Raw genomic sequence first — 26872 nt, 5'->3', positions numbered from 1 at the left:
TGCCATGGCTAATTTTGTAGACATTCAAGTCTCATCATGAGCTGTTGAAGGCCATCAGCCTTCCTCTCCGCACAAAAAATAAGGCACAAAAACCCAGACGTATGTCTCAGATTATCTATACAATGTGAATTCACATTTAAAAACCAGGAAACAGAAGGGGAATCAATGATAAATATTCATCTCAGGTGGAATCAGGCAAAGCAGCTCGTTATACAAACTTTTCCACTGAACTACAAAGCTACACAGATAACAGGTAGGAAGTCAAATAGAGCATGGGCTCTGCTCAGCTACAAAATCACCAGCAAAACAATATTACTATCTGGCACAACTGCATTGGAAAGTACAGGAGCCACATTGTAGTATGTCTCTGCCATGACTAGCTTTATAGAACACTCAAGCGTCATCATCTGATGTTGAAGGCCATCAAGCTTTCTTCTGTTCACGAAAACAACGGATATGGAACCTTCTGCAACATTTTTCCAATTATATTTCAGACTTCAGAAGCAAGACAGATGAGAATCCTTATGTGGGTATGTATAAGAAGCATGCACCTAGTGACTCCAGAAAACAGGGAATGCAGGTTCAAAGCACAGTTTCTGCTTATGAGACGAATATCACACTTCATTCTCACTAGGTCACTAGAGAGCGTCCAAGGATAAACCAGGTGGTTGTCAACAGAGCACCCACACTTGCATGTATGAAAAACCTGTCTAGAACAAACCCATACACAGAAATGCCCGCCGAGCTACAAGCGAGGAAGTTAACTGCATGCACAGATCCAATCTTTCAGTTTTGAATTAAAAGTCTATGCTAGCACATATAAGCTTTCCACAACTCACCCCAGAGACACATGAACAGAACTGTGAAATAGAGTGTGCACAGAAAGAAATTACCAAGAGCTGCACGTCGAGTCCAAGCCTCCTGAACCTGGCAAAACTTGTCTAGGCGTTCAATGCTTGTATCTCTGCTGGCTGAGCAAATGAAACTAGAATCAGTTACTTCAAATGTGCCTGTAGCATGCAGAGCTGCTGCAGCTTTTACAATCCGGCGGTGAAGATGTGAAAGTTTGGAGGATGACCTTAAACAAAGTCCAACTCCACTCAAACTTACAAGATTTAGGATCTGTTTCAGATAGCAAAAATTAGTCCTTCGCAGTTTTCAACACCCGCTTTCATTTCTGCATATTACAGCCCCTTAACCAATTCAACTTTTTTTTTTCAAAGAAACATCTCTGAGAAGTGTAGTCTAGCATCAAGAAGACAAGCTTAAATAACTGCACGTGCAAGGAGCTTCACCATCGGTATATGTAGAGAGATAAAAGGAAACTTATGTCAGTTTCCCTTGAGTGGAAAGGAAGGCGGGGGGGGGGGGGGGGGGGGGGGGGAGTGGTGTGTTATTGCGCGGTTTACAACCCAGTTATGTCTTAAGGAGGGAGGAGGAGTGCAGGAGGCAGTGTAAAGGCAAGATTTGCATGACAATCAGGATAGGATTCATATGTACAACTACAAAAAGTTCTGAAACCAGCCTTGTACTGTCTGTCAAACTCGGTGTTAAAAAGCTTTCCCAATTAGTTTTTATTCTAAATTTTCCTGGAAGCCTACAGGTGTAGAGATTTCACTAGACAGCTAGTTGGGTAGCTTGCTGCTTTAAGAATTCACTCTGCTTCCTGTGGTATCTGCTGGAAAGTAGTTTTAAGGACATAAAGCATTCCAAGAACCTTGTTGTTTATTGAACAAATACGTTGCATGCATTGCCATGAATTAGTAGATGATTATCTAAGCGCTATTCAGCTGCCTGCATTATAAATACTAAGATTTCCAGGTTCACGTGAATCTGCTAGCAGCATCCCCATGTAAACGTTTCTCTATCCCCACAAGAGAATCAGCACCAGTCTGTAAATTGTTTGGATATGGAAATCTCCGTGACCATGTAGATACAATTAGGTTTGATTAAACTAGGCACCATCATTATTCCACCAATTGCACTGTCCAACTCCTAACATCGGCTGTACTGTACTACAGGCAGTTGGATAGCAACAAACCCCAGTGGCATGCATAGTGGCTCTCCCCATTCACATATCTCCATGAAACTCAATTTACATCTATACAACCATCAATAAAGGCAAAGACAAACTAGACACTACATATCTTATACCAGTTTTACTAAACAGGCTTGAATAATTTGAAATAATTGTTAAACACTAGGATTTCCAAGGCACCTCCATGTGCAAGTCAACCAAGGAGGTGGATAACTCCCAACCCATGGGACATCACTCTGTCATAGACTGTTTTTTGGCTTTGAGACCTTCCGCTTCATTGGCCTCAGGATGGGACCCAGGCATTTTGTGGGATCTCTAGAGTTTCAATCTATTGTTACCTGTATAGAGAAGCACCTCTTGGTACATAGTTCTGTCAATGCGCATTCCACTGTTGCACATTCTTCTTGTGCATCTGTATGAGGGTGCCTCTCATTGTGCCCATTGTTCTAAAGATTCACTGCATCTGCTTTTTCTTTCATTGTATCAATGCAGGTGTGCTGAGTTGCATATGCTTTCATCTTCTTTCTTCATAATGAGCTGCTCTTTCATGGTTTCTCCTTTCTCCTTCTGTTCACTTCTTGCAGGAGCATCAAACACAAAGGGTCAGGAAGTCTGGAGGCTCCGCATTAGCAGCGAGAGCTGGAGTAGGTGGTACAGACGGTGACAGTATAGATGTCTCTTCAGCTCAAGGTGCAGGTCGCTAGCGGTTGCATGTTGACTTTCATTTCTCCTTTTCATTCTTTGAATGTTGTAGTCAATCCTCTGTGGGGCCGTATGCACTAATATTTACCAAAATATATTTAAGCATTATGGGAATCTGTCATAATGGTCTATAGGCTGAAGGCTGAAGTGCATAAATTCTGATAACTTGCAAAGCATACCACTTGGACCGTTATAAGCCAGTCTAGTCTGTGATGAAGACCTGAGAATGATAGATATACATAACTGGAGTACGTTCTACAAATGTGTTGCAAGGGGCCGGGGCTCCCCCAGTGCTAGAAAGTGTCTGATTGCAGAATCTTGTTTTCAAAGTGTCCTAAAGGCTCTGTACTAAATGATGCAGCTCCAACCATGCTGAGTTTCTCTCTCTATCTATTCCAGCCATGCTGTTGACACCATGTATTTAGAAACAAAAAACTATCATGTGTTCAGGATTACACCTTGCAGGTAGCATACATGGGGGTCATCTGTATGAAGTTGCACAAAACCCTACCGCCTTCCACACTATCAGCGGAGTTGGCACTGTTTCCTTTCTTATAGACTGTAGCGCAAGAAGTAGAATGAGGTGAAGCATTAAGATCAAGCATCTTGGAACAAATTATCCACTATTTAATTTCTTGATATGACGGCAAACACATTGTTCAGGTCATTTTGGAGAGAGATAAAGATGGCACATGGATAAAATGTTTAATAAGAAGTTACAGTGTTGTGTTAGTATTGTGCATTGTCTATTTTTGTGTGGGAGCCAGGTGCAGGTATATGCTAACAATAATTTCAAAGGCTATCGTGAGGTCCTCGCCTCACACACAAACCATGGTCCTGCTGAGAAAGCGCTTCACAAGAAAAGAGAAGCCAAAGAAAATACTTAAGGGTATGCCTGTAAAGTGTACAGAAGTAACATCACTAGGGAAAGCTCCCAGACCCTCATTTCAATTCAGCCAATTGTTACCGAGCACTTTTCCTTTTCTGGCAAAACAACTGTTCATTTGAATCATAACTGTACAAAGTAAACTTCAGAAAAGTTGTGTAGACATGTCCAATCGATATGTTGTCCACAGTTTCCACCAAGCACACTTGAAATACCATCATACTACAAGATGGCATGGTTGATAAGTGAAACATGTCCCATAAGGTGTTGTAACCACAATACTAATTTTTGATTCAGGCAAGTATGGAGACTGTGGATCAGTTGGGATCACACAACAATTGAGCAGTAGAATAAGAAGAAACTGGAAGGAAGATTGTGGCGTTTCACATGCTAACTTATTTTAAGCAAGACTATGCACGAGAATTCCCTGTAAATAACAAGACCAACAAAAAGCACGACAACAAGGTGGAGCCTCTAGTGTACTAGTTGCTGTGTTATCTGTATGTGTGTTCTTATGTACCACTATATCTGGTGTGGGACATTCACAGCCACCCACTTTGGGACATGGTTGACTGCTTAATTGAGCAGGATTCATTTTCACGCTCATGCCTAGTGATGCAAAACAACATGACATTGAGCTTACTTTTTTTAATTTAAATACTGGTGAAAATTCAAGCTTTTCTTTAGATTTGCAATAACTGATGGCAATTAGTACAGAAGCTTAGAAAAGGATTAGAAAAGGATGCTCCAACAGTTTGATAATAATGATGCTGTTATAGAGCAGTTTTTATGCATATCCAATTTGACTAGTTGAACTGTCATGTACTGCAATATAATTAGATTACCTAACATCAAACACTAAACTGCCAGTTTTTCAGATTCTACTTTTAAATTTTATATATGTGAGAAGATCTTACAATTATCTCTGCAGAGAGTAGCATGTTAATTCCAGCACGATCAGCTGCAACAATTTTGTACATTGAAGCGAGAAATGCAACAATGGATATGGTTAGGATAAGTGCCAAGAAGAGTCTGAACCGTCTGCTTGTAGCTTGCAGCCCCTTCATAATCCTGATGTATTGGTAGTAGTAAAATTCTGGATCTAGTCCCATCCCAAGAAGGTCTTTGAACTTCAACATTTTAAGTTCCTGGAAGAAACACCTAACTTATTATTGAGTGCAATTCCCTCCTTATTTAGCACGGCAATTCACCACGTATAATTCACCCTGCACATTGCTCTTGACATAATCAAGCAGAATGGAAGTTGTGACAACCTTTCAATTAACTGCGCTGGAATGACCTGAGAATCAAATTGAACATGAAAATGCAAGTTATTTGTAGTGTGACAGGTGAGCTAGCTGTAATACGGCACAATGCAGAGTCGTCACCCACTTCTTTGGTAAAGGTAATTGTCACCAACTTTTTTGCTGAAGCTGAGGGGTGCATTTCGTTTCATATTGTAAGTGTCACCTACTGTTAGCTAAAGTCATGGATCAGTTGCTTTTTAAATTGGGCGCTTAATGTTATGAAGGGTTTTCCTACCTTTAACTACACACTTTTACCATTTAACTACAGCCTCGGCTGCCCTCACCTCAGACTCAGCCATGAACCGAGTAATCAAGATCAACATTGTGAGATTAGATACAGAAAGGACTTGGGTGAGCCCCGCGCAGCAGTGAGGTATGATGGTGGCATGGTACCAGATCCATTTCTTGCACCTTTGTCACAATCATGTGCCCAATATACACAGACACACACCTCTACAGAGTCCTTTTTTTTCCCAAAAAAAGAGAATTCTATTAATAACACCTCGGAGAAATCCCCCTAACATGAATACAACATACAAGGAACTTTGTGAAGAGTAACTAAGTACATAAAAAATACAATGATTGTGTGAACAACAAATTTGGTGGGCTAAAATGCTAGACCATCTAAGGGGTGGTATGAAAGGTGTCTGAATCCCAAATCCGCAGAAAGGCCTCTCTTTTCTTCCTCGTCCTCTCAGAGATGCCCTGCATCCTCTCCCATCTCCCACGGAGAGTGTGTACTATCTCTATCCAAATCCTCGATAAAGACTCCCTCAGTGGATACATCCTGAAGATCAATGACCTGGCTACATCTTGTAGTCTATAAGTACCAAAATGTAATGCTGGAAATCAGCTCCCATTGATGACAATGTCCCCGAGTCCATTGCATCTGCACGTAGTCTGGGGTAGGGATCCTAAGAAGTGCTCCCTTGAGCATCCTCATAGTAGAGACAGGGAGATATAAGGGCATGGCATCAGAGGACTACATCTGCCGGACATGCAAGGGGGACATAGAGCCAAAGGAACATTAAATATGTTGCTGCACCTGTACTATGAGATCAAAGGGCAACACCACTATTTTTAACAAGAGGGCTTTGGATCAATACCTAGATCATAGAGTACAAGGACCAGAGATGCTTAAGGCTGTTTTCTCTTGTCCTCAGATGCCATAGAAAGATCCTCCTAAGAGACAAACTTCCTCACCATGGTCAACACCTTGACCTCAGATGCTGTAGAGAGATCCTCCTGATACCTAGATCATAGAGTACAAGGACCAGAGATGCTTAAGGCTGTTTTCTCTTGTCCTCAGATGCCATAGAAAGATCCTCCTCAAACTTCCTCACCATGGTCAACACCTTGACCTCAGATGCTGTAGAGAGATCCTCCTGATAGACAAAAGAAACACCTCCAAGCCGCCAAGACAGAGGGTGCTTACAAACTTCCTCACCAAGGTCAGCACCAGAGTTACAAACCAAACCCCCCCCGCCCACACGCGCCCCCCCCCCCGGTCCGGGGCTTTTCAATAGATGGCTACTGCTCCAGATCTAGGTGGATCATCTTCACAAGGGGTTACCTTGGAGCAAGCCGCAGCTCAAAGCTAAGCAAGGCCTCCTTACACCCCAAGGTGACAAGCCCACCTTGGAGCAAGCCGCAGCTCAAAGCTAAGCAAGGCCTCCTTACACCCCAAGGTGACAAGCCCACCGCCATCATTGTTGACAAATATGAGCTGCCACAAGATGCTTGCCAACACACTTTAACCTGCATATGCTTGAGCTGTTACAGTGCCCTGTAAGGAAGACATTTGGATGAGCAGACATTATATCCAAGTAAATGCCGAGCATACACTTGTATCCACGACCACATCTCATTCTAGGATTTTAACAATTTCTTTCATCTTTTCACTGCACTCGTAGGACTTTATAGTTCGGTTCAGTTTTTATTCATGCTTTGTAATCTATGATGAGGCACCTCTTTTTTTTCGTGAATAAGCGTATAATAATGTATGGAAACATTTACACCAGGCCTTCGGGCCAACCAAAGAGAATGGTAACAACTCACATGAAGCCATCAAGCTATCAAAACATCCTACTACATGAGCAGAAACTCTCTAAAAACTATCAAGCACCAAAACCACATGAAAAAATTGAGAGACACCTCTCTCTCTCTCTCTCTCTCTCTCTCTCATGGGCAATTATATTAATCACAAGAGAAGTACAAGAGTCACGGCAGAGTAGTAGAAGAAACCACCCAATGCCAAGAAACTAAATCTTCCCGTGGGAGAAGGCCAATGTGTTGAACAAGATCCAGCTACCGATGGAGAAGACACTTCAACCTAGCGATGTGACTATGAACCCTAGAGGTGGAATCAAAGATGAATGCATTCTAGGTGACCCAGTTGTGCCAACAGCCCCGGAATCTGAGAAAATGAAACAATATCTTCATATGTGGCTGCACAAGAGTGGGATATTTTGCTTTGCCAAAGACCCAATCAGAAGGACGGAACAAAGATCCCACCACAACTCTCCAAATGTCAAAAAGAAGGGACCAGATCTTCTTGGTTAATTGGCACAAAATAAATATGTGGCGGAAAGATTACACATGATACAAAAGAAATAGTTGCCATTAGAAATACGGTGCCTAGAAAGGGCCGAGGCAAGAGGCAAACCACTAATTAGCATTCTCCAAAGGCAAACTTTGCATTTGAATGGAGTCTTATTGATCCACCCTTCCATAGTAGTCAATTTCCACCATGCCTTGCTTTTACAAAGTCTGTAGACAGCATTGGCCTTGGTCTCCAACCTATGATGGTCTCTACTCAAGAGATGATAAATCTTGTTAATCAAAGCACCCTCCAAACACAACCAACCTGCAAGTCTCTAATCCTACCAAGGATGATATGAATCAAGGATGGGAAAGGTTTGTTGATCTACAAATTGCTGAGATCATGTCCCACAAATCACAGTACTTGCAGGGGATCCGGAAAATCCATCTAGCTATGCAAAAAGACATTGACACACTATGAGTGGACAAAGTCACATTTGCAATAGAAACCAAGCCTAGACGTGCCATCCAATTGAACTTGGAGCGATCATCTTGTTTTCCTTCCCAAGAGAGCAATCGAGACACAACCAACAAATCAACCTGCGAGGAATTAGCATGTAATCTATCCTCCACTTGTTGGATGCCAATTCACCTTCTGAAGGACAACCTTCCATGGAGCATACCATATGGGTCAAGAGAACAAAAGAAGGAACTGAGAGCTAGGAGTTAGTGTTGAATGAGCACATGCCACCATGAACCCTAAATTTTAGTATTCCCATGCACAACTTCCCGGTCTTCAAAAGAAAAAACGAGCAATCGAGACCCAGAGATGATGATCAGCACACATGGCTTGAAATAATGACCAACGGAGAGCAACTTTGTGAGCGTCAACATCCAAAACAGCCCCATCATCCATGCTTTTTGGAGTACAAACATGGCTCCATGTAATCCAAGAAATACTAGCATGCATGGAATCCTTTTTCCATAGCTTGAAACGGATATGCTGAGTAATATCACTCAAACTACTCCTAGCCTGAGGCAAGAGGCAAATAATAGGTAAGCATTGCAAGAGTGCACAATGGAAGAGGGACACAAACAAGGAGAGAGAAAGGGAAGAGAAAGACTGCCATGAAAGAAGAGAAATCTGCATTGAACTGAATGAAAAAGGAGGATCAATCCTTGCACCCAGCCCAAGACGTCAATGAGGACACCACATCAAGCTGAAGATGGAAGACAACACCAGAAGACGAAGGAGTTTCCCTGAATATCGAAGTGTGCTAAACTTGCAAAAGACTGAATGATGACCAGCCAACTGGGGGCATCTATAAATAGCTAAATCTACCCAAAACTAGCAAACTGCATAAATGTAGGGCCAAAAATCCTGGTCGACCTGATACCATGTAAAGAACACTCAAACATAGAATACAAACACAATCATACAACAAAGCACAGACTGATAAAAGAACTTAGTGGGGTTAGGGTAACTCAGAGACAATGAACATTGACGATGAATGAATAAGTACAATGCTCAACGTAGCTAATACACTATGCAAGGTGAATACCAAACCTCAAACTCTTGCGTCTCTAGAGGACCGAAGCAAGGGATATGAGATGGAGAGCATGTCGTCACAAAAATGTCACCAACAATGACTATACCCTCTGATGGACAAAGATCATATAGAAAATCTCCTCAAGGAGTCATATGACTCGAAGCCCTGCTGTCAATAAGCCAAGGCCTTGCTAAAGACAAGACTACTGATGAAGAAGGCTCCTCCATCTCATGGATGTGAAGGAACATGGACTCATGTGTAACATCTAGAGAAGAGGTAGAGGAAGGATCAGATGATTGAGCTCCATCCTTTGCTCCCAAACGAAGATCAGGCTATTTCTTTCAATACATCTCTTTGAGATAAGTGCCCTTCCCACAATGTGGATATTTGAATTGGTGTCGGAACCTGAAGAAGACCCCAAAAGTTTAACTTGCTTCTTCTTCTTGTTCTTGGCCTTCTTGTCCTTCTTGTTGTCTTTCCTGAACCTGCAATAAGAGCCTTAGTGAGGCTAGATTCACTATCACCAATCTCTTTGAGTCACTCTTCGTGCAAAATAAGCAAGAGCTAGCTCTTCCTATAGGATAGTCTCTTGAGGCTTACCTGGGAGATGGCAACTGAGTAAGAAGAACCATCGCCATGTCCTTTGATGAGATCATCCTTCCAAGGGATGGATGCTCATCCCGCATGTCCTTCATCTTGCTGATGTGATCCTGCATAGAAAGGGAAGCATCAACAAAAAGAATACGGGGTTTCTTCTCTAGGGTGATGCAATGGGCAAAGGGCTTCTCATGATAGAGAAAAGAGAGCTTCGTCCACACCTCCACTGCGGTCCAAAGCCTATGCACATGCACAAGGATAGAATCCTGCACACTCATAAAGAGAGAGGATCAAGCTCTAAAGTTGAGTCGATCCCAAAGGGCAACTTGGTCCAACATGGAGCCAAGGTGGGGATCCTCCACTGGATGGGGGATTGGGGGTAGTAACAAAGCCCCATAAGTGGAAGGTTCTCTTTTTTTTTCATAATGAGTAGTCATATTATGTCGAATCACAAGAGAAATACAAAAGTCATGGCAAAGAAACAAAAGAAATTGCCGTATGCCAAGGAACCAAATCCTCCCTAAGGAGAAGACCAACATGTTGAATGAGATCTAACTGCCAATGTAGAAAACCCTTGAACCTAGCAATATGGCCTTGGACACCAGTAGTAGAGTAAAAAACAAATGCATTCTGAGTGTCCCAATTATGCCAACAGCCCCAAATTTTGAGAAAGTGGAACAAAATCTTTATATGTCACTCAGCCAGAGTGGGATACTTTGCCTTATCAAAGACCCCATCGGAGGGGGCACAGTGACAGGCCTCTCTCTCTCTCTCTCTCTCTCTCTCTCTCTCTCATAAAGGGTAATTTTATTAATTACCAAAAAAGTACAAGATTACATGATTACAAAATGCAGGATGGCTCTAGGCCATTGTGCAGAGTCACAATGAAGGTACAAAGGAAGCAAAGTAACTAAAGGGAGTCTCTCTCTCTCTCTCTCTCTCTCTCTCTCTCTCTCTCTCTCTCTCTCTCTCTCTCTCTTTTTTTCGTAAAAGGTAATTGTATTAATTACGAAAAAAGTACAAGATTACATGATTACATGATTACACGAGGGCCCTAGGCCAACGTGTGGGAAATCCCCGGACTAATATACTAAAAAGGTTACACCAATCACGGCAAGGACCCAGAGGCAATTGCCAAATGCCAGGAATGCAAATCCTCCCGAGGGAGCAAGTCAGAGTGCCTGATGAGATCTAGCTGCCAATGCAAGAGCCCTTTAAGCCTTGCAATATGTCGCGGCACATTAGAGGCCGAATCAAAGAGAAAAGCATTTCGGGTGGTCCAAATGTGCCAGCATCCCCAGTATCTGAAAAAATGAAATAAGATCTTCATATGTAACGGTGGCGGTGTGGGATACTTTGGGCGCACAAAAACCCAATCGAAAGGAGTCAGTGAGGACCCCACCACTGCGCGCCAGATTTGCGACAAGAGTGACCAGATATTCTTGGCGAGCGGGCAAGAAAGAAAACGATGTCGGGCCGATTCCGGCGTAGTGGTGCAGAAGAAACAATTGCCGTTGGAGATTCGACGCTTGGAAAGGGCCGAGGCAAGAGGAAGGCCACCAATCAGTACCCGCCACAGAAAGACCTTGCATTTGAAAGGTGTCTTATTCTGCCATCCCTCCATCAGCGTTGCCTGCCACCAGGACAGTGATTTCCGCAAGCCCCAAACAGTATTAGCTTTCACACCCAGCCATTGGTGATCTTGAATGAGAAGATGATACACTTGATTAGTGGCGGCCTTTTCCAGACTCAACCGGCCTGCAAGGTCCCAGTCCTGCCAAGGGCGATCCATAGCTAGGGCAGGAAAGGGTTGCCTATCCTGAAGTTCCGACGAAAGCTTCCCCCATAAATCACGGTATCCGCCGGGATCCGGAAAAGTCTCCTAGCAGTCCGAAACGATGCTAGGACATTGCGAGTAGCAAGGGTGGCATCCGCAATCGAAGTCACACCCAAACGGGCCATACGGTTAAATCTTGGTCTGAGCTGTTGTTTATCTTCCCATGAAAGCAATCTGGATACTGCCAACAATTCCATCTGAAAAGAATTAGCCTGCAAGCGGTCCCCTACCGGATGCCAGCGGGCCTTTTGGAGCACCACTTTCCAAGAGCCGACAAAATGCAGTAGCAAAGAGGAAGAGGGACTGGAAAGTCGAGAGTCAGCATTAATGACATGCCACCACGAGGCCCGAAGCCGTGTGTTACCCTGACGGAGCCCGCTGTCCTCAAGAAGATAACGGGCTATGATGGTCCACGGTGGTGATCCACACACATGGCACGAAAAAGAGACCAACGAAGAGCCAACATATGAGTTTCCGCATCCAAAAGAGCTCCACCACCCAAGCGCTTAGGGGTACATGCATGTGACCACGAAATCCAGGAAATGCCTGCCTTCAGGGAATCCTTCTTCCATAGCATGAAACGAATGGGATGAGTGAGAGCCTTCAAAGTAGTGGGCGTCCATGGCAGTAATGGCAGGAAATACGTCAGCATTGGTAGCATAATTGTCTGAGCCACTTTGAGGCGGACATGGAAGGGCCAGGCTTGCGACTTCCAATACATAAATTTCGCAGCCAGTTTTTGTGAAATCCACTGCAACAGGTCCTTTGGCCGCACATCCACCCCCAATGGGTATCCAAGATGCCTGACAATGGAGCCACGGGAAACCACCTGACCCTGCCAGCCTAATGACTGTAAATCAGGCTCCGTGCAACTGAGCATGGCTGACTTAAAGGCATTGATGCGAAGACCAGAGGCTTGACCAAAGAGCGTCCAAACCTCTAATGCCTTGCGAATGTTATCCCTGTCCGCCTGTAAAATCATAAAGGAGTCATCAGCCAACGATTGGCTAATGAAATGCTGCCCCAAAGGAAGAGATAACCCTGCCAGCTGAGCAGAAGCCGCCATGGAGGATAACATTGAAAGGACCGGATGAGTCGCCAAGGCAAAGAAGAGAGGACTCAAAGGGCAACCTTGTCGAACCGAGCGTGCAAGGACAAATGGCTCTGTAACTCCACCATTAAGCATAACTCTTGAAGAAGCCTCAGTACTAATGGTGTAATCTGGACATCCGGATACCAAAGCCCATAGCAGACATAAGATCCGCAAGGAAAGACCAGTCCACACAATCAAACGCCTTTTCCAGGTCCAATTGAATCAAGACCACTTGCTGATTTGAGTGACGCGCATAGTCAATAGCCATTTGCACATTTAAGATATTATGCAAAATGTTGCGGCCTTTAATGAAACCATATTGGAGAGGGTGCACAATAGCTGGAAGGTGCTTATGAAGCCGATTTGCCAGCACTTTGGAAAAGATTTTATACATTGTGCCCATCAACGAAATCGGTCTCCAGTGTTGCAGCTTTGACGGCGAAGGCACCTTGGGAATCAGTTTGATAAGGCCTTCTTTCCATGCAGAAGGCATGACCCCTGTTTCCCAGACCTGCTGAAACATGACCACCAATGGCTTTACCAACTGCGTGGCCGAGTGCTCAAAAAATTCATTAGTGAGACCATCCCAACCAGGACTTTTATCCTTAGGCAGGTGCAACAAAACATCCATAACCTCCTCTTCGCAAATATCTGCCTCGAGAGTGGCTTGCATATCAAATGGAACCTGCTGCTGGACCAGATGATAGAAGACCGAGCGGGCTTGCGTAACCTGGCGAGAGGGCAAGGGAGAAGAACCAAAAAGATCCATAAAATAATTTCTGCACATATTGATGATGGTCTGCAGATCAGTGACCATGCGACCTTCCGAATCCTGGAGTCGAGTCATATTTTCGCGGGCCGGAGAAGCATGCAAGGCGCGAAAAAACTTATGACTCTGACAGGCACTATCTTGCAATGTGTCAGTCAAGTTATGCAGCTTGGCCTGCTGATAAGATTTCAAGCTAAATACTTGAATAAGATGGGCCAAACGCCGCTCCAGTGATAGCAGAAAATCATCATCTGGGGAGTCCAGGAGCAGGGAACGGACCAAGGCCAATAAGTCCTCTGCTGCATGTTGACGGCGACGACAAAGAGAGGCATTATGAATCCCATACTGCCGAGCCACCCGCTGCACATTAGAGAGCAGGCGTGCATACGAAGCCAAGCCCTCGGAGGCGAAGTCCAATAAGAACCTGTCAATCAATTGCTGCATATAACCCTGAAAAATTGGATGCTTTAAATAAGAGGAGTTGAAGCGTAAAGGGAGCTTTTCCAGCAACTGTATAAAAGGTGCAATAGATTGTGCCCGCATCTCCAGCTGGAGGGGGAAATGATCCGACAACGCATATTGCTGCAAGACCTTCATCTCCAGCATTTCGGGAAGAAAATCATCCCCCTGCATGATATACATTCTGTCCAACCGCGACCAAGTGGTTGCATATTGTGCGGAATGAAAAGTAAAACCTGAAACAGAAGGGTGAAGCCACGACCAAAGATCTTGCTTAAGGACGTGCAAAGCAAAGGAGTTCCACACCCGGCTTTCCGGCGTATCCATTACCGAATGTCCTGAGGTGGACTGAGAAGGGTCAAGACACATATTGAAATCTCCCATCAAAAACCCCCTGCGGCCAAGTGACATGGAGCCCTGCAAAGTCGACCATAGATCCCGTCGGGATGTGGAATCATTCGGAGCATAGAGTCCCAACAGCCATAAAATTTCCCCTTCAAATAAAACTTCAATTACCAGAAAGCGGCCCTGCACATCATTTTTAACAAGAACAGGCTGGTATTTCTCATGGACAATCATCAGCACGCCCGAATAGTGCTTAGCATGTGTCCCTGCATAAAACAGACGGAATCCATGACAATCTACAACTTTTCCTGCCTCACCGTGACTTTTGTGCTCCACTGCACACAACACATCCCACTGGTTCTCATGCAAGACAGACCACATGGTATGTTGCTTATGGCGAGAGCAAATGCCTCGCACATTCCACGTGGCAATCTTCATATATTTTCAAAGAAGGAAGTCAGGAACGAGGCGCCTGTTGCCTCGATTGCACCTTTTCCGCGAGAGCATCCAGAACACCCTCATCCAGAAAATCGGCCAATACTGCAAACGAATTCGGGCGACCTGCTTTAGAGGTAGAAGGGAAATCCACTGCCTTGGGAGTAGGGCGGGGATAACGCCTATCCCAAGGGGTAATCACATTACCTTTTGCATCAAACGCTAGCTTGGCAGGTGGGCCTTTGGGGCCCTCTGAATAGACTTTCCTTGAAGCCGGATAACGGGGGGCAGACGGGGCCATAGTACGCGCAGCCTGCTGCGAGGTGACCAGGTCTTTCCTGCGCGTGTACGTGCGCACAGAATCCGGGGAAGCATTAGGCCCAGGATCTGCCAGGCCTGCGTCCAACTTTTTACCTTTTTTTTGTCGTGCCTCAATCCAGTCAGTGGTAGGGAAATCCAAACCCCGGACCTGTTGTTGGCCTTTATCTATGGCAGTTGGTGGCTGAAGGGTCGCCTGCATCGGGGCATCAAGTACCATGTCATCCTTGGGCTGCACCACCTGCGGCGCCTCAGGGGACGGTTGCCGGTCCGGGCATTCGGCCATAAAATGCCCTAATTTACCACAGGAAAAGCAGTGGCCGGCAAAATTGCCCCATTTCAGGCGAAAATGCAAAGGATGCATGCCGGAACAATTGAGGCGAAGCCACGCAGGCCTTTTCCTGGCCGTATCCCATAACATGCATAAACGGTTTCGGTTCATAGCCCTGAGGCTTGGGGGAACCAGCACTGTGCCCACAACCGCCATCGCATCCTTCAACAATGGCCAATATACCGCTGGACAATTTTCCACTTCCACCCACACCGGGCATTCTCGTTGAAGCAGACGCTGGAAGTCAGCCATAGGGCGCCATGGTACCACATGGACCAGGCGGCGATCAAAGAACAGTGGCAATCTAGACAGGAGCTCAGCTCGATGCGATTCCGATTTCAACAGCACCTCATAAAAACCTCGAGGTCCAAGGAAGATCTCCTCAACACACTCCCCTTGCAATAAATGGTGCATCCACTGGCGAATATGTGAGAGCACTGGGATCCTGCCGGTGAAAAAAAGTATAACTGCCCGGTCATAAAACACCGAGAAGGACCGCAAGACTGATTTTGGGTCCACCGTGGCGTCCAGCACATCATCCGCAGCCGCAGCAGAGAAAGTTTCATTATTATGCTGGACATAATCGCCAAGCAGAGTATTGGCAAATTCCAGCAAATGTTCCCAGTCAATTTCCTGCGAATCTTGAGGTTCAGAGGCAACCTGCGCATAGGAACGGTCCTGAGGACCCATTGGCTCGTCTGAAGTATGCTTGGAGCGTTTGCCTACAGGCGGCAATTCAGAACCCGGAGGCGGCTCCTCCGTGCATGGCACCATGTCCTCGGACTCCTCTGCATCAGAATCAGGGCCAAGGGCTGCCACCGTCTGGTCGAGAAAATCCATATCCAGGCCAGCCATACTGCTGGCTTCTCGCTTTCACTCGTTCCCTTACTTTCTCTCTTTCTCTCGCTATGCAAGTCCCGCAGGCCTGCAAAAACAGGGAACCACCCGGCTGCAGCAACAGGACAGTGAGACTTCAACGCGGCTGCAACAGGCTTCCACGCTGGCGCAGTGCAGCCGACCACAAACAGAGGGCTCTGCACCGGGCAAACGTTGAAAGGGCAGGCGAGGCGCGAAAGGGTCAGGCACAGACCAGGCGTCGCGGGGACAGCGTGGAAGGGGGCAGAGAGACAGGCGTAGGCCAGGCGTCGAGGGGCAGCTTGGAGGGGCGCTGCTCGCTGGCGCAGCACCAGCGACCAGCAGCGGCGCTGACGCAGATCAGCAGTTCAGGGTGACGGCAGGGGTCTCTGTCGTTCAGAGCAGGCGGGGAGAAGGGGCCTCGTGTCCAGTCCCTGAACGTCGTGGCGGGACAGGCGAGCTGCGACCTGGAATGCGACGGGAGTCTCCTGCGAGTAGCGCGCGAAGAGTCCTGCCTGCTCCGTCCGACGGTGGCTGTGGCGACGAATCCTTTCTCTCGCTCTTCTCTCGCGGTCTGTGGCGTCGACGGGGTCAACGGACAGGCTCAGGGCGCCATCGCGCGATCATCTCTCTCTCTCTCTCTCTCTCTCTCTCTCTCTCTCTCTCTCTCAAAATACACATTAAATTCCCTTGTATTTATAAAAGCACTATTACCTGCAAGGCACATACTGTGGCAAAAAGGATGCAAGTGTATAAGAATGTAGTTGTTTGGAATATCCACGATAGCGAAGTTAACACAATAACTACAACAAGGCTTGTTGTATCCATGGTTTGCTGATAAGGTAGCGGCTGCAGAGATACCTCCGTAAAGAACCAAATTTTGAAAGCAATATAAACAACAAATGATGGGATGAAGAGTTTTGCCAATAGTATCCTGCCTTTCTACACAGATTCAAGAACATTGTCAGTAATTCTCACTAAAATTTAAAACATGATAATCCAACACATATAGTGCATGTTCACATTAAACAGGTTGCACAAGTCAATTTGCAACTGCAACATGCTTTTCTTGAGTAGTAGAATATGCAAATGCTTCTATCTGAAATTTTACAGTAAAGCAAAAGACAAAAGACATGCATCAAGGTATCATTGTAAATGCATGCACCTCAATTATGGCATCATATTCTTTTTGCACTTCCATCACTTCTTCTTCAGCAGCATCTAAGAAAAGAACGCCTCGAAGTCCATGTCTCCGAATGGCTTGACTTAGAAAGATAAATGCGATCAATGACTGAGCAATTCCAACTATCACAACCAAGGGTTGGAATACCAACTGCCATAACCGAAATCAATGTATGATCAGCTTTATGTCTGTCAATAAAACTATTAAGCAGAAAGACATCCACACCACTTTCTATGCATGCATGGATACATCCATGCACAGGTGTACACATTGCATCTAAAAATGCATGCTGAATGCATGTATCAGTATTGCCAACCATTTGAACTAGAAATTAAACTAATCTCTATTTAACCAACTAGACATACAAAATAATAATTTACTTGAACCTACAAGAAAAGGCCACTTGGATTAACATGAAACCCTTTTCTAGGACACCTCACCTATCAGATTCACCTACAATGTCTCATAGTACTCAAGCCCACTATTAATCATATTTAACATGGCATCTCCACGTCCCTTTGAAGAGCAAACATTGGCAAAGGAGGCATCATAGACCCTCTAAGAGACAAACTACACATAGAAACAGTGCAGCTGAAAAAAATTCTTCCAATGATTTCGATGGTACAAACACTTCAAATGATTTCACTGTGGATGGATGTGGAGCAATTTGAGTGTGTGCATTTGTGTTATTTGAGTAGAGTCACGAGTGAGAGATAAGCCTTCAATTTGCATCTGTTGCACCAAGTTACAGCCTTTATTTCTCTGCATCAACAGTAGATCTGATCTCTCAATCACTCTTCATCGCTGCTGTGTCCTCATATGCAGCTTCAGTTCTGTATATACAACTCATCTATTTCAGCTTGCTATGAATACTCAACCCTATTCTAGCATCACGGATCTTCACGACCGAGCTTGCAAGCTAACAGAAGTGACTAAAGCAAGTATATACTCTGCAAGAGAGGAGCAAACCCTTGCAACAAAGCACTAGCAAAGCAGCTACAAGCTTGCTGGAACCCTAGTTATACATCTCTAAGCAGCCGCACAACAAGCACGACCGTCCTCCCACGGATGAATTAGTCAATGGCCACTCACTGGATTTGCAGTCAGTTCATTACTGCGTGCTGCTCCAACCTAATGGTCAATGCACTGACAAAGATCACCATCACAAAATTTGGCAACTGTTCATGGCAAGTCTTTTTTAAAGTCTTGTTTTTAATAACCCTTGTTTTTAAGGTTAATATTCCCTTCTCTAAACCCTATTCATGCCTTGTCTTACCCATTAAACCTCTTTCACACTCGTATTCTCAAACCGGTTCTATCCAGCCCTTGTTCCCACTGCTTTCTACTCCAAACTCATTCCTGAGGTACAAAGGGAATAAGAGTGATCTTATATACTGATTTTCTTGATCTTTGACAATTCCTACAAACACTTGATTGTAAAACCAAGTTTGCATTATCCTCTGTAATTCCCACAAAGCACTCTGTAAAAGAGCTTAGACACTGCCACATTGAGCGGAAAGCCAATCAGTAAGACCTTCTCGCACTTGAAATGATTTGCCTACACCATGCTCAAATGTCCAATGCCATGTCAAGCCATGTACTCCAAAACCGAGAGCTATACAAGGAGAAATGTGTTCATCGTGCATGCCCAACTGCAATGACTCAAAAGCCACCAGAATCCTAAATCCTATGTATTCCAAGATCTATGTAATAACAAGCTACAACAATGTATCTATCTCAGACTCACTAAGAAAAATGACCTCACAAAGAAGACTAGAGCACAAGTCAAAGAGCATTATGAAGACCAAGAAGATCGAGGACATCACCAAAGGATGCCAAAGAAGCAAAAGGAAGATGAAGAAGATACTTTCCACTGCTGACAACAAAAAAAATTTCCCATAGTAGATCTTTGTTTTCCATAGTGGATGTAAAAGCCCTTGCCAAAGATGTAAAGTTTCAAGCCTTAACTTGACTAGACTGCCAAAGAGCTAGTCCCCCGGGCCATGTCAACATGTAGGAGGGGCAAAAGCCAACAAGGGTAGAGACTCATCATTTGAGGGGGGGTGTTGAGAATAGCAAATGATGCTTGGCCATAAAGGCCAGATGTATGCCCAAAAGAGGCTTGCCCATATGTGGCTTTGTATGGAAGATAGACGAATGATGAATGCTCTAGGAAGAGATGTTCAAAATCCCATATGCACAGTGAGGAGAATGATACTATCCAAAAAGCTATAAAGGCATGTACTTGGTTGACACTCATAACAAGGCAATGGAACAATCAGTTTGAGTTACTCAACACCTGTATTTATGAGTCCAAGCTAATCTATCTTGGAACCTAATTCACTTGAGTTACAATCTCTCATTCTAATAATGTATCGTGTGTTTCATTTGCATCCACCATAGCTAACTAGCTCTAGATCCATGTTTCTCAACATAGGCACCAACTATCACATGCAATTCTCGCTCAATGGCCTCTAGTTCCTGCTCCATGGTGTTGTGCTAAGAAATGCACTTAGCCACTTAAACAGCCCCAAAACATGCTTATTTTAGGCTTATTTTAGCCAAAACTCTATAAAGGGGAGCGGATCGAGAAAGGTAAGTGGGAGAGGATCTAGCATCCTAATTTTCTATAAATTGGTAACCAACCCTCCACTCTTTCACATCTAGTTTTTGCAAGTTTCAAGTGTTACCAGCTTGCTGCCCACACCCCGGTCACGGAGGAAATCTCAGCCCTTGCTGTCCATCACTGTTTCCTACAGTCTGGCGCCTGTTTCCAGCCCTCCACACGCTGATTGCTGCTGTTTCTACCTGGCGACTGACTGTTGTTCATCCACAATGCTATCGTACAACCTACCACGCCAACAAACTGCTACGTTTGCAGGCTCCAACTGCCGCCCTGACAGTTTTCTCTCTCCTGTCTGCAGTCACTGCAGTCTTTCTCTTGCAAGCTCCACTTTTAGTCTTTCTCTCTCCTGCAAGCTGTCCTGCCTGCGTTTTCAGTCTTTCTCTCTCCTGCAGGCTCCGTTTTTAGTATTTCTCTCTCCTCACTGCTGTCTGCATCAGATCCGGCTTCTCACTGCTACGTTTGCTGGTGTTCGACATCCGGAGGCTGCCTTGCTGTGATTCGGGATCCGTTTGGAGTACGACACACTTTCCAACTCAGTACCCCTGCCCTGATCCTAGAGATACACGAGTTCGAGATTCAGTATTCATTCACCGATAGTATGTTTGCTGCATGAGCATCGTATTATTAGTAGTCATATCATTTCATTTATTCACTATGTTCATTGTCTCTAAGTTACTCTAAACCCTAACCCTAACTGTGTTCTTTTTATCAGTTTGTGCTTTGTCGTACGGTTTCTATTTATGTTTCTGTGTCAGGGTATTTTTCTTTACACATGGCTCTCCACCAATGGTCATGCTACATAGCTTCTCCAACAAATGTTAGGTCCCTATCTAGCCCATGCCATGGGTCATCAACCCATAGTTTGTGTGCAAGTTCTCCAATATGTGCCTAAGCCAACAAGATCATCATAGTGGACAATCCCACCACTCTCAACTCTCTAGGAAACCCTCAATGCCAACATCTATGAGGGCCTAACTATTAGCCTACTTGTGTTAGTTCTATCAATCTATCATCTCTTGGTTGTGAGCTCCTGTCAAATTTTGATGGAGACATAGGAGCTATGGCAGTTTAGGTGCATTTTCTTTATTTGTCAACTTCTTGTGTGCATTCCTAGGCCAGTTATTGCTTTCCCTAATCTGCCTACACCTACCGGACATTGTCATTGTCATGTGGGATTTTGTCAGGGTCACCCCTATTTTTCTGGCATTTTTCCCTTTGGTGACCAACATTAAATGCTGGTCGGCCAGCATTTATGGCCCCTACAAGAGCAGGTCAGCCTGTTTTTTGGTGATTTGGTTATTTATAGCCAGCCCCCCACTTGGCAGATACACACACTCTTCAATCTTCAATCTTCCCTTTGCAGGTGCACACTCCAACACTCTGACTCTTCATGCTTGGTGCTGCCATCATCATCAGCCTGATCTAGTGCAATCACTGATTCTTTGGGCTACATGCAAGGACTAATCAATCCATCATTTCCAAATGCAGCCATAATTTGCCTAGCACCCGTCATATGCTTCACATGAGCAATGATTGTCGGTGTACAAGAGAGAAAAGTGAACGAGCAAATGCAAGCATTCAACTTATCCCACTGCACCTGTGTCTATCCATGTCCACTTTGATAGACATTCTTCTATAGAATATAGCAATTCATAGGTCGCCACTCTCTAGCTCTGAAAATGCAGCCAGCTAGAATTTCCTCCACTTGATCATAGGGCCTTCTTCACTACCAGAGGTAATGAAAACACAAAATGTATGCAGCTCTGCTGAAATTGAAAATTCTTCAGCACTCCTAGCAATTTCCCATATAAACAAGTCCATGAGCCTCTCGGCAAAACACAGTCTAGGTCATCTTCCTGGTGTGGAAAAATAATTGTTCTATTCACACGATCTCCAATGCGCTCCAACAAGTGACAATTGCACACACCTCTACTACCCACACTTAGATGCTGAAACGTTGCTCCTTTAACATGTTGAAACTCCAAATAGATCTACACAAACCTGTACTACTTTGATACCATGTCAAAGCGCAATGATGTGCAAGTGGATGCACCAACTGAAACAAAAGATGAAACATGAGAGAAAAAGAGTGTGTGTGCATGTGTCAAAAAGTGAATGCTGAATACTGAATAATGAAGGCAGGATATAACAAGGGTGTGTGGCAATATCTCTCTTAAAGAACCTCACACTGACCAACTTTGTATCTCACAGAATGACTGCACGTCTAAACCACACGGCCACAGGCAATAAATGCAGCAATCCAAGAATCAAATTGGACATATAAAATGGGCCAACCTGCTGCAAAATAATATTATATTAATAAAATAGTGACAAAACGGCTACGCACTGACTATACACCCTACCATCAGCCTGACCCACTGCCCTAAAACAACTTATAGGAGCTGATCCTCTCACATGGGCAGCACAATCTGGGGATAGCAACAACAGCAGGAACTCCTCTATCAAGCTATGTGACACCTTCTAGATGTAGGCAATAGGGGTGGCGGCAACTAAAGCACAGTGACAGCTGATGATGAGGGTAATGGTGATAATGGAGTGTTTGAATGAACCAGGATGAAGGATGGATGCCCATATGTCCTTATAAAGGGGAATTTTGAGTATCTGTCCTATCGCCAAAACAAAATGCCAGTTTAATGGCTAATAGTTTTGGGGCTGTTTTTGTGAAGCAATAATAGGACTTCATCTCATAATAATTTTGTGTTAATGTTGCCCTTTATTTTGGTTTGCTCAACAAGCTGGATCCCCTACCTCTTCATAAATTCAAGATTGCTCTTCCTAGTGTTTAGCAAGGTTAAAGTGATTCTCTGACTCAGCATTGATCATTTTCTTCCATATTAAAGTAACCATTGTTCCAGAAGTGGGGCAATGGTCGCAAAACATTTCAGAGAGACCATATCTGCAAAAATTTACTCTTGCTCAGCATGCCTTTTTCGATTGCTTCTTCTAGATGCATCACAAAAACAAATTGTTTTTGAAAAATCTTCTTTGATGTTTGGTCATCAGCTGGTTCATGTGCTTCCATGGTCTCACACAAAAGACTAATAATCTTATATGCCACAGATGTCCAGTTTGGATGGAGATTCAGGATTTTTCAGATTAACTTCAAGAGTACCTGAGGACATGGATAAGGATATCAGAGTGCAATGTTGCATAAGGGGATGCATGGGGTAAAAGAGAGAGTGGAATGAGAAAGAGAGAGTAGAAATGGGACAACAAGCCAACATCTCAAAGGGAGACAAGAGCTCATGAACATAGCACTATTGAGAGAGAAGATCCCTGGTCTTCTACACCATCTACGTGTGGTCACTTGTCAGTATGGCATCGTCCATGTAAAGCGAGGGCACTGCTCAAGTGCACCTGTTGCATTCATGCATCACATTATGGATTACACCTCACATTACCAGATGCATTGCACTGTGTTTATGTGAAATAGTGCCTTTTGAATGGATGAAAACCTACGAGAGCAGGCTGCCTTAAATGAACATCCTTGCATTGTGTATCTTCCTTTTAACTTGTCAAGGAGTGGTCGACTTGCATTCCCATATGCAGCGGTCACATTTGCAACATTGGCAGCTTTTTTTCCTCTTCTGTACCTTGACGGTCCTTTTACTAAGAAAGCATGATTTTACTCTGACATCATGATTGATCCAAGAACTCTAGGACATGGGAGCTCTGGTCATGATGCTAAACCAGATAATTGAATAGGATGAAGAAACCTCAGCATTAGACCCACCTCTTTAGACATTCAAGTATGAAAAGGAGACACGAATCTTATGAAAAATTTCCAGCAGATGCCCTATAATTAGTTTAAGCTAGGCAGCTGAGGAAAGTCAATTTTCTTTATGTGAACGCATGAAAAACCAATCAGAGCACAACGCACCTATGGCCTATCACATTGCCCAAGGTAAGATTATTCCGGCTAAGAACAGGTATGCAAAATCAAAGGCCGTTCTTCATCACGCCAAACTCCAATATGGCCTTGAGCCTAAACAGCATAGACATCATTATCAACACCATCCCTCCAAATGGCATGAGAAAAATTCCAAAGACACATACCAAAGATTCCAACATAGCAGGAACCATGAGACTTGTACCTTCCAAACAGCTTCTGACTCCTGAACCTGGAAGGTCCTAGATCAATTAATACTTCCACAATTGAGCCCATAGACCTACAACTGTACAAAATAGGACACCTAGAGCTGAAAGGTCAGAGATAATGTTGATGCTTCCCAGAACTGAACCAATCTCACGGACCCACAATATACATGGAATCCCCAACCTATGCAAAGGTGGTCTGACAACTCGAGAACATATTACTGCCCATTGAGAAGCTCAGTTGCATAAGGTTGCCAAGTGTTTTTGGACATCAAAGTCTGCCTACTCTGTTTAAAAGATGCCTGCTTTCTAGAGGAGCCACTTGTTCCTTTCAGAAAATACATGACTTTTGAAATTTCCTGCTCTTGTATAATGGTTTCCTAATGCTCCATGCTAGGTTTGGATTGGGAAATATGAGGACAACAAGAGAATCAGGAGTCTTTGGCTTCAGTAAGATAATGTAACACTTGGGCTAATTTTACGACACAGTTAAACACTCAAAATGATGGGCAGAATTTAGCATGACAAGATCGAAAGATCCCTTGGCTAATAGAGGACAGAGGTGCCACAATGATACTTATACTTTTCCTCAACAATGGTCCAAATGGATGTTTACCAAACTGGTGAGATAAATTAATAAGGACTTAATGCATAAATTGAGTTTTTGATTCAACAGCAAAACCCTTACAGTTCCAAGTATCAATCCCAGCTAAAAATCTGTAGTTTCGACCTTCTAAATTAATTTCTGACCACCAAGCTATTAAACTTTGGCAGATCCCTCACAAGATGTAACTCATTGCTTAAAATAGCTTGATCGCCAACTGCAAACCTATTTCAATCTGGTGGATCCCTTGCAAGAAGAGTACTGACAGGTCATTACCTACACTACTCCTTTCAGGATTCGGCATCGGTCGTTCTCCTACAGGCAAGCTTGGGGAGATCTTGAACATGGTTGGCAAATTCTTTACATCCTACTCAGGCTATATGTATATGTACAAGAACATAGATCTAAACCCTTCGAGCAGAACCTTCTGGGAGAGTATCTATAAAATGCAGATACCTGGTGACTGGGGCTGCTAGATACAGCTTTCATGAAGAAGAGTCTTAGTATTGGAATTATGACCAGCAGCAAAAGCCCTAAACTCCAAGATAGTAAACTTGTACAAGCTTGGGAGTGATCCAATTGTAAAACCCTCACGGTCCTCCTGAAACTCTGCACGCGTTGCCCAGATAAATGAGGTACACGTCTGGAACATAAAGCAAATGAAAACAACCAAGGTGAAACCATGTCACTAAAGAAAAATACCGATCAGCCGAAGGACTATATTGTGATGGAAGATACGGCCACTGTGGATGTACCTTGCATGGGTGGCTAGGCAGAAGGAGTTAACTTTGAGCGAGATGTCTATTTTCTTCTTGCGTTTGTTGCTGCGGGGCTGATGATGATCATCTTGGCCATTGGAGGAGTTGGGCTGATGCTGATCACCTAATTGGCCATTGGAGGGGTCGGGCTGCCGCTGCAGTGGCGGGTGATTGACTCGCCCATCGGAGGTAGGCTGTGGCTCCGGCTGTGAGTGATTGAGAAGGGGGACAATGATGCTGTCCGGATTGCTCATTGAGGATTGCTGGCAGCAAGATGAGTATAAGTCAGTTCAATACATCTCACACAGTAAACATGACGTAAGGCTGTATATCAATGCCTTTCAAGAGTGTTTCTTGATGTGCGTCGAATCTTTTGCAGTCTTTAGGCCTCACAGGCCTGCTGCAGAATGAACTATGGGATCTATCGTCCTTAAAAGGAAATGAAATCACAAGAATCTCTTCCTCAAAAGAAGGTGAAATCACAAGTATGTATCTCTATCTGACATAACCAAAGCTCACTAATCCAAGCTAGTAAGCCAATGTATGCGTGTATGGTTCTGTAGGAGGCGTGTGGATCTTCTGGCTTGAGAAATACATCAAGATCTTTCCCCAGTCGTCAAGGATCCTCAAGATAAGACAGGAAAGCTATAGTGGATCGCCATAGCCAAGAGCTCAAACTGCTGCCTTGATAAGATACTCTCTCTCTCTCTCTCTCTCTCTCTCTCTCTCTGTGACCTATTGACCAGTACATCAAATGGTGATCTGTCTCTCTATTAATCAATTCATCTGATCAAGAGATGTGAAGCAGCAGATGCATTGCTTTGAGCTTCTGATGATGCTTGCACTGAAACCGGATACGTGCCAACCGAGAAAGGCAAATCAACCGGAAGGAACCACGAGAGGCAAATGAGCGGAATGGATTGCCGCCATCCATTGCACCCGGCGAGACAATAATGGCCTACAATGGTGCCCTGAGATGGGGGGACACATCTGCATGCAGGTCGCCCAATCTTGTAATAATGAATAGGGAGAACATGTATCGATCGAGATTCGTACGGTGTATTAAAACGGGAGACTCGAGAGTCGAGAGAGCACGTATTTCGATCTTCGGATATTGTCCTATGATTGGCCAATGGGTGCGCACTGCGCGCCAATTAGCTTGGGTGGCCCGTGGGGTTTTAGGATCTGACTAGCCTTAACTAATAACTAGGAAAGATACAAAAAGAATCTTGTTTTATAGAGTCTTCTCTGATTATATAAACAATGCCAACCAGGCAGTGTTCCCGCAAAACCGAGGTTTAATGTAAAGTGAATTGCAATTTTTTTTTAAAAAAACCTTTAAATCTTAAAGAAGACGGTTTAAAACCTCAAACATTTGAACATTCGTAGTTATAAAAATGGTAAATATATGTAATTTGATTCAAAAATCCCTCCAAAAATTCGAGCTGGAGGTTTTTGTATCTGCTACGAAAAATGTTTTTCGTGAACACTGCAACCGGGTCATTGCATAGTGGTTTGAGTG

At 44.3% G+C, this 26872-nt stretch overlaps 1 protein-coding gene across 4 annotated transcripts; it reads right to left on the bottom strand.

Moving 5' to 3' along the window:
• Positions 1–135: 135 nt before the first annotated feature.
• Positions 136–26432, bottom strand: LOC148040959 (uncharacterized). Of its 4 annotated transcripts, none has more exons than XM_087675117.1 (8): positions 25722–26432; positions 25348–25615; positions 25049–25235; positions 17229–17396; positions 16778–17005; positions 4544–4774; positions 894–1122; positions 136–466 (listed from the first exon to the last, which is right to left on the bottom strand). In XM_087675117.1, exons 2-8 carry the CDS (start codon positions 25602–25604, stop codon positions 288–290), a joined length of 1479 nt encoding a protein of 492 aa, XP_087531243.1. In that variant the 5' UTR covers positions 25605–25615; positions 25722–26432; the 3' UTR covers positions 136–287. The 4 variants fall into 4 exon arrangements, 3 of the variants coding, with proteins under 3 accessions (XP_087531243.1, XP_087531263.1, XP_087531257.1); XR_015690379.1 differs by adding an exon at positions 552–764 and having other exon boundaries at positions 329–466; positions 25348–26426; XM_087675137.1 differs by lacking the exon at positions 25722–26432 and having other exon boundaries at positions 25049–25201; positions 25348–25486.
• Positions 26433–26872: the final 440 nt, after the last annotated feature.

Source organism: Lygodium microphyllum, chromosome 1 (genome assembly GCF_053477565.2).
Source record: "Lygodium microphyllum isolate KBCC chromosome 1, Lygodium_microphyllum_v1.1.10, whole genome shotgun sequence".
Lineage (NCBI taxonomy): Eukaryota > Viridiplantae > Streptophyta > Polypodiopsida > Schizaeales > Lygodiaceae > Lygodium > Lygodium microphyllum.
Note: the sequence above shows the minus strand (reverse complement) of the source record. Positions and strands in the feature narration are given on the sequence as shown.

Excerpts from the sequence above, each read along its gene's own strand:
- LOC148040959 (XM_087675117.1), bottom strand. The coding sequence starts at position 25,604 with ATGAGCAATCCGGACAGCATCATTGTCCCCCTTCTCAATCACTCACAG. Across the intron at positions 25,236-25,347 it reads TGCCTAGCCACCCATGCAAG|ACGTGTACCTCATTTATCTG; the intron begins GTACATCCACAG and ends TTTATGTTCCAG. Across the intron at positions 467-893 it reads GACTCGACGTGCAGCTCTTG|AAGGTTCCATATCCGTTGTT; the intron begins GTAATTTCTTTC and ends AAAATGTTGCAG.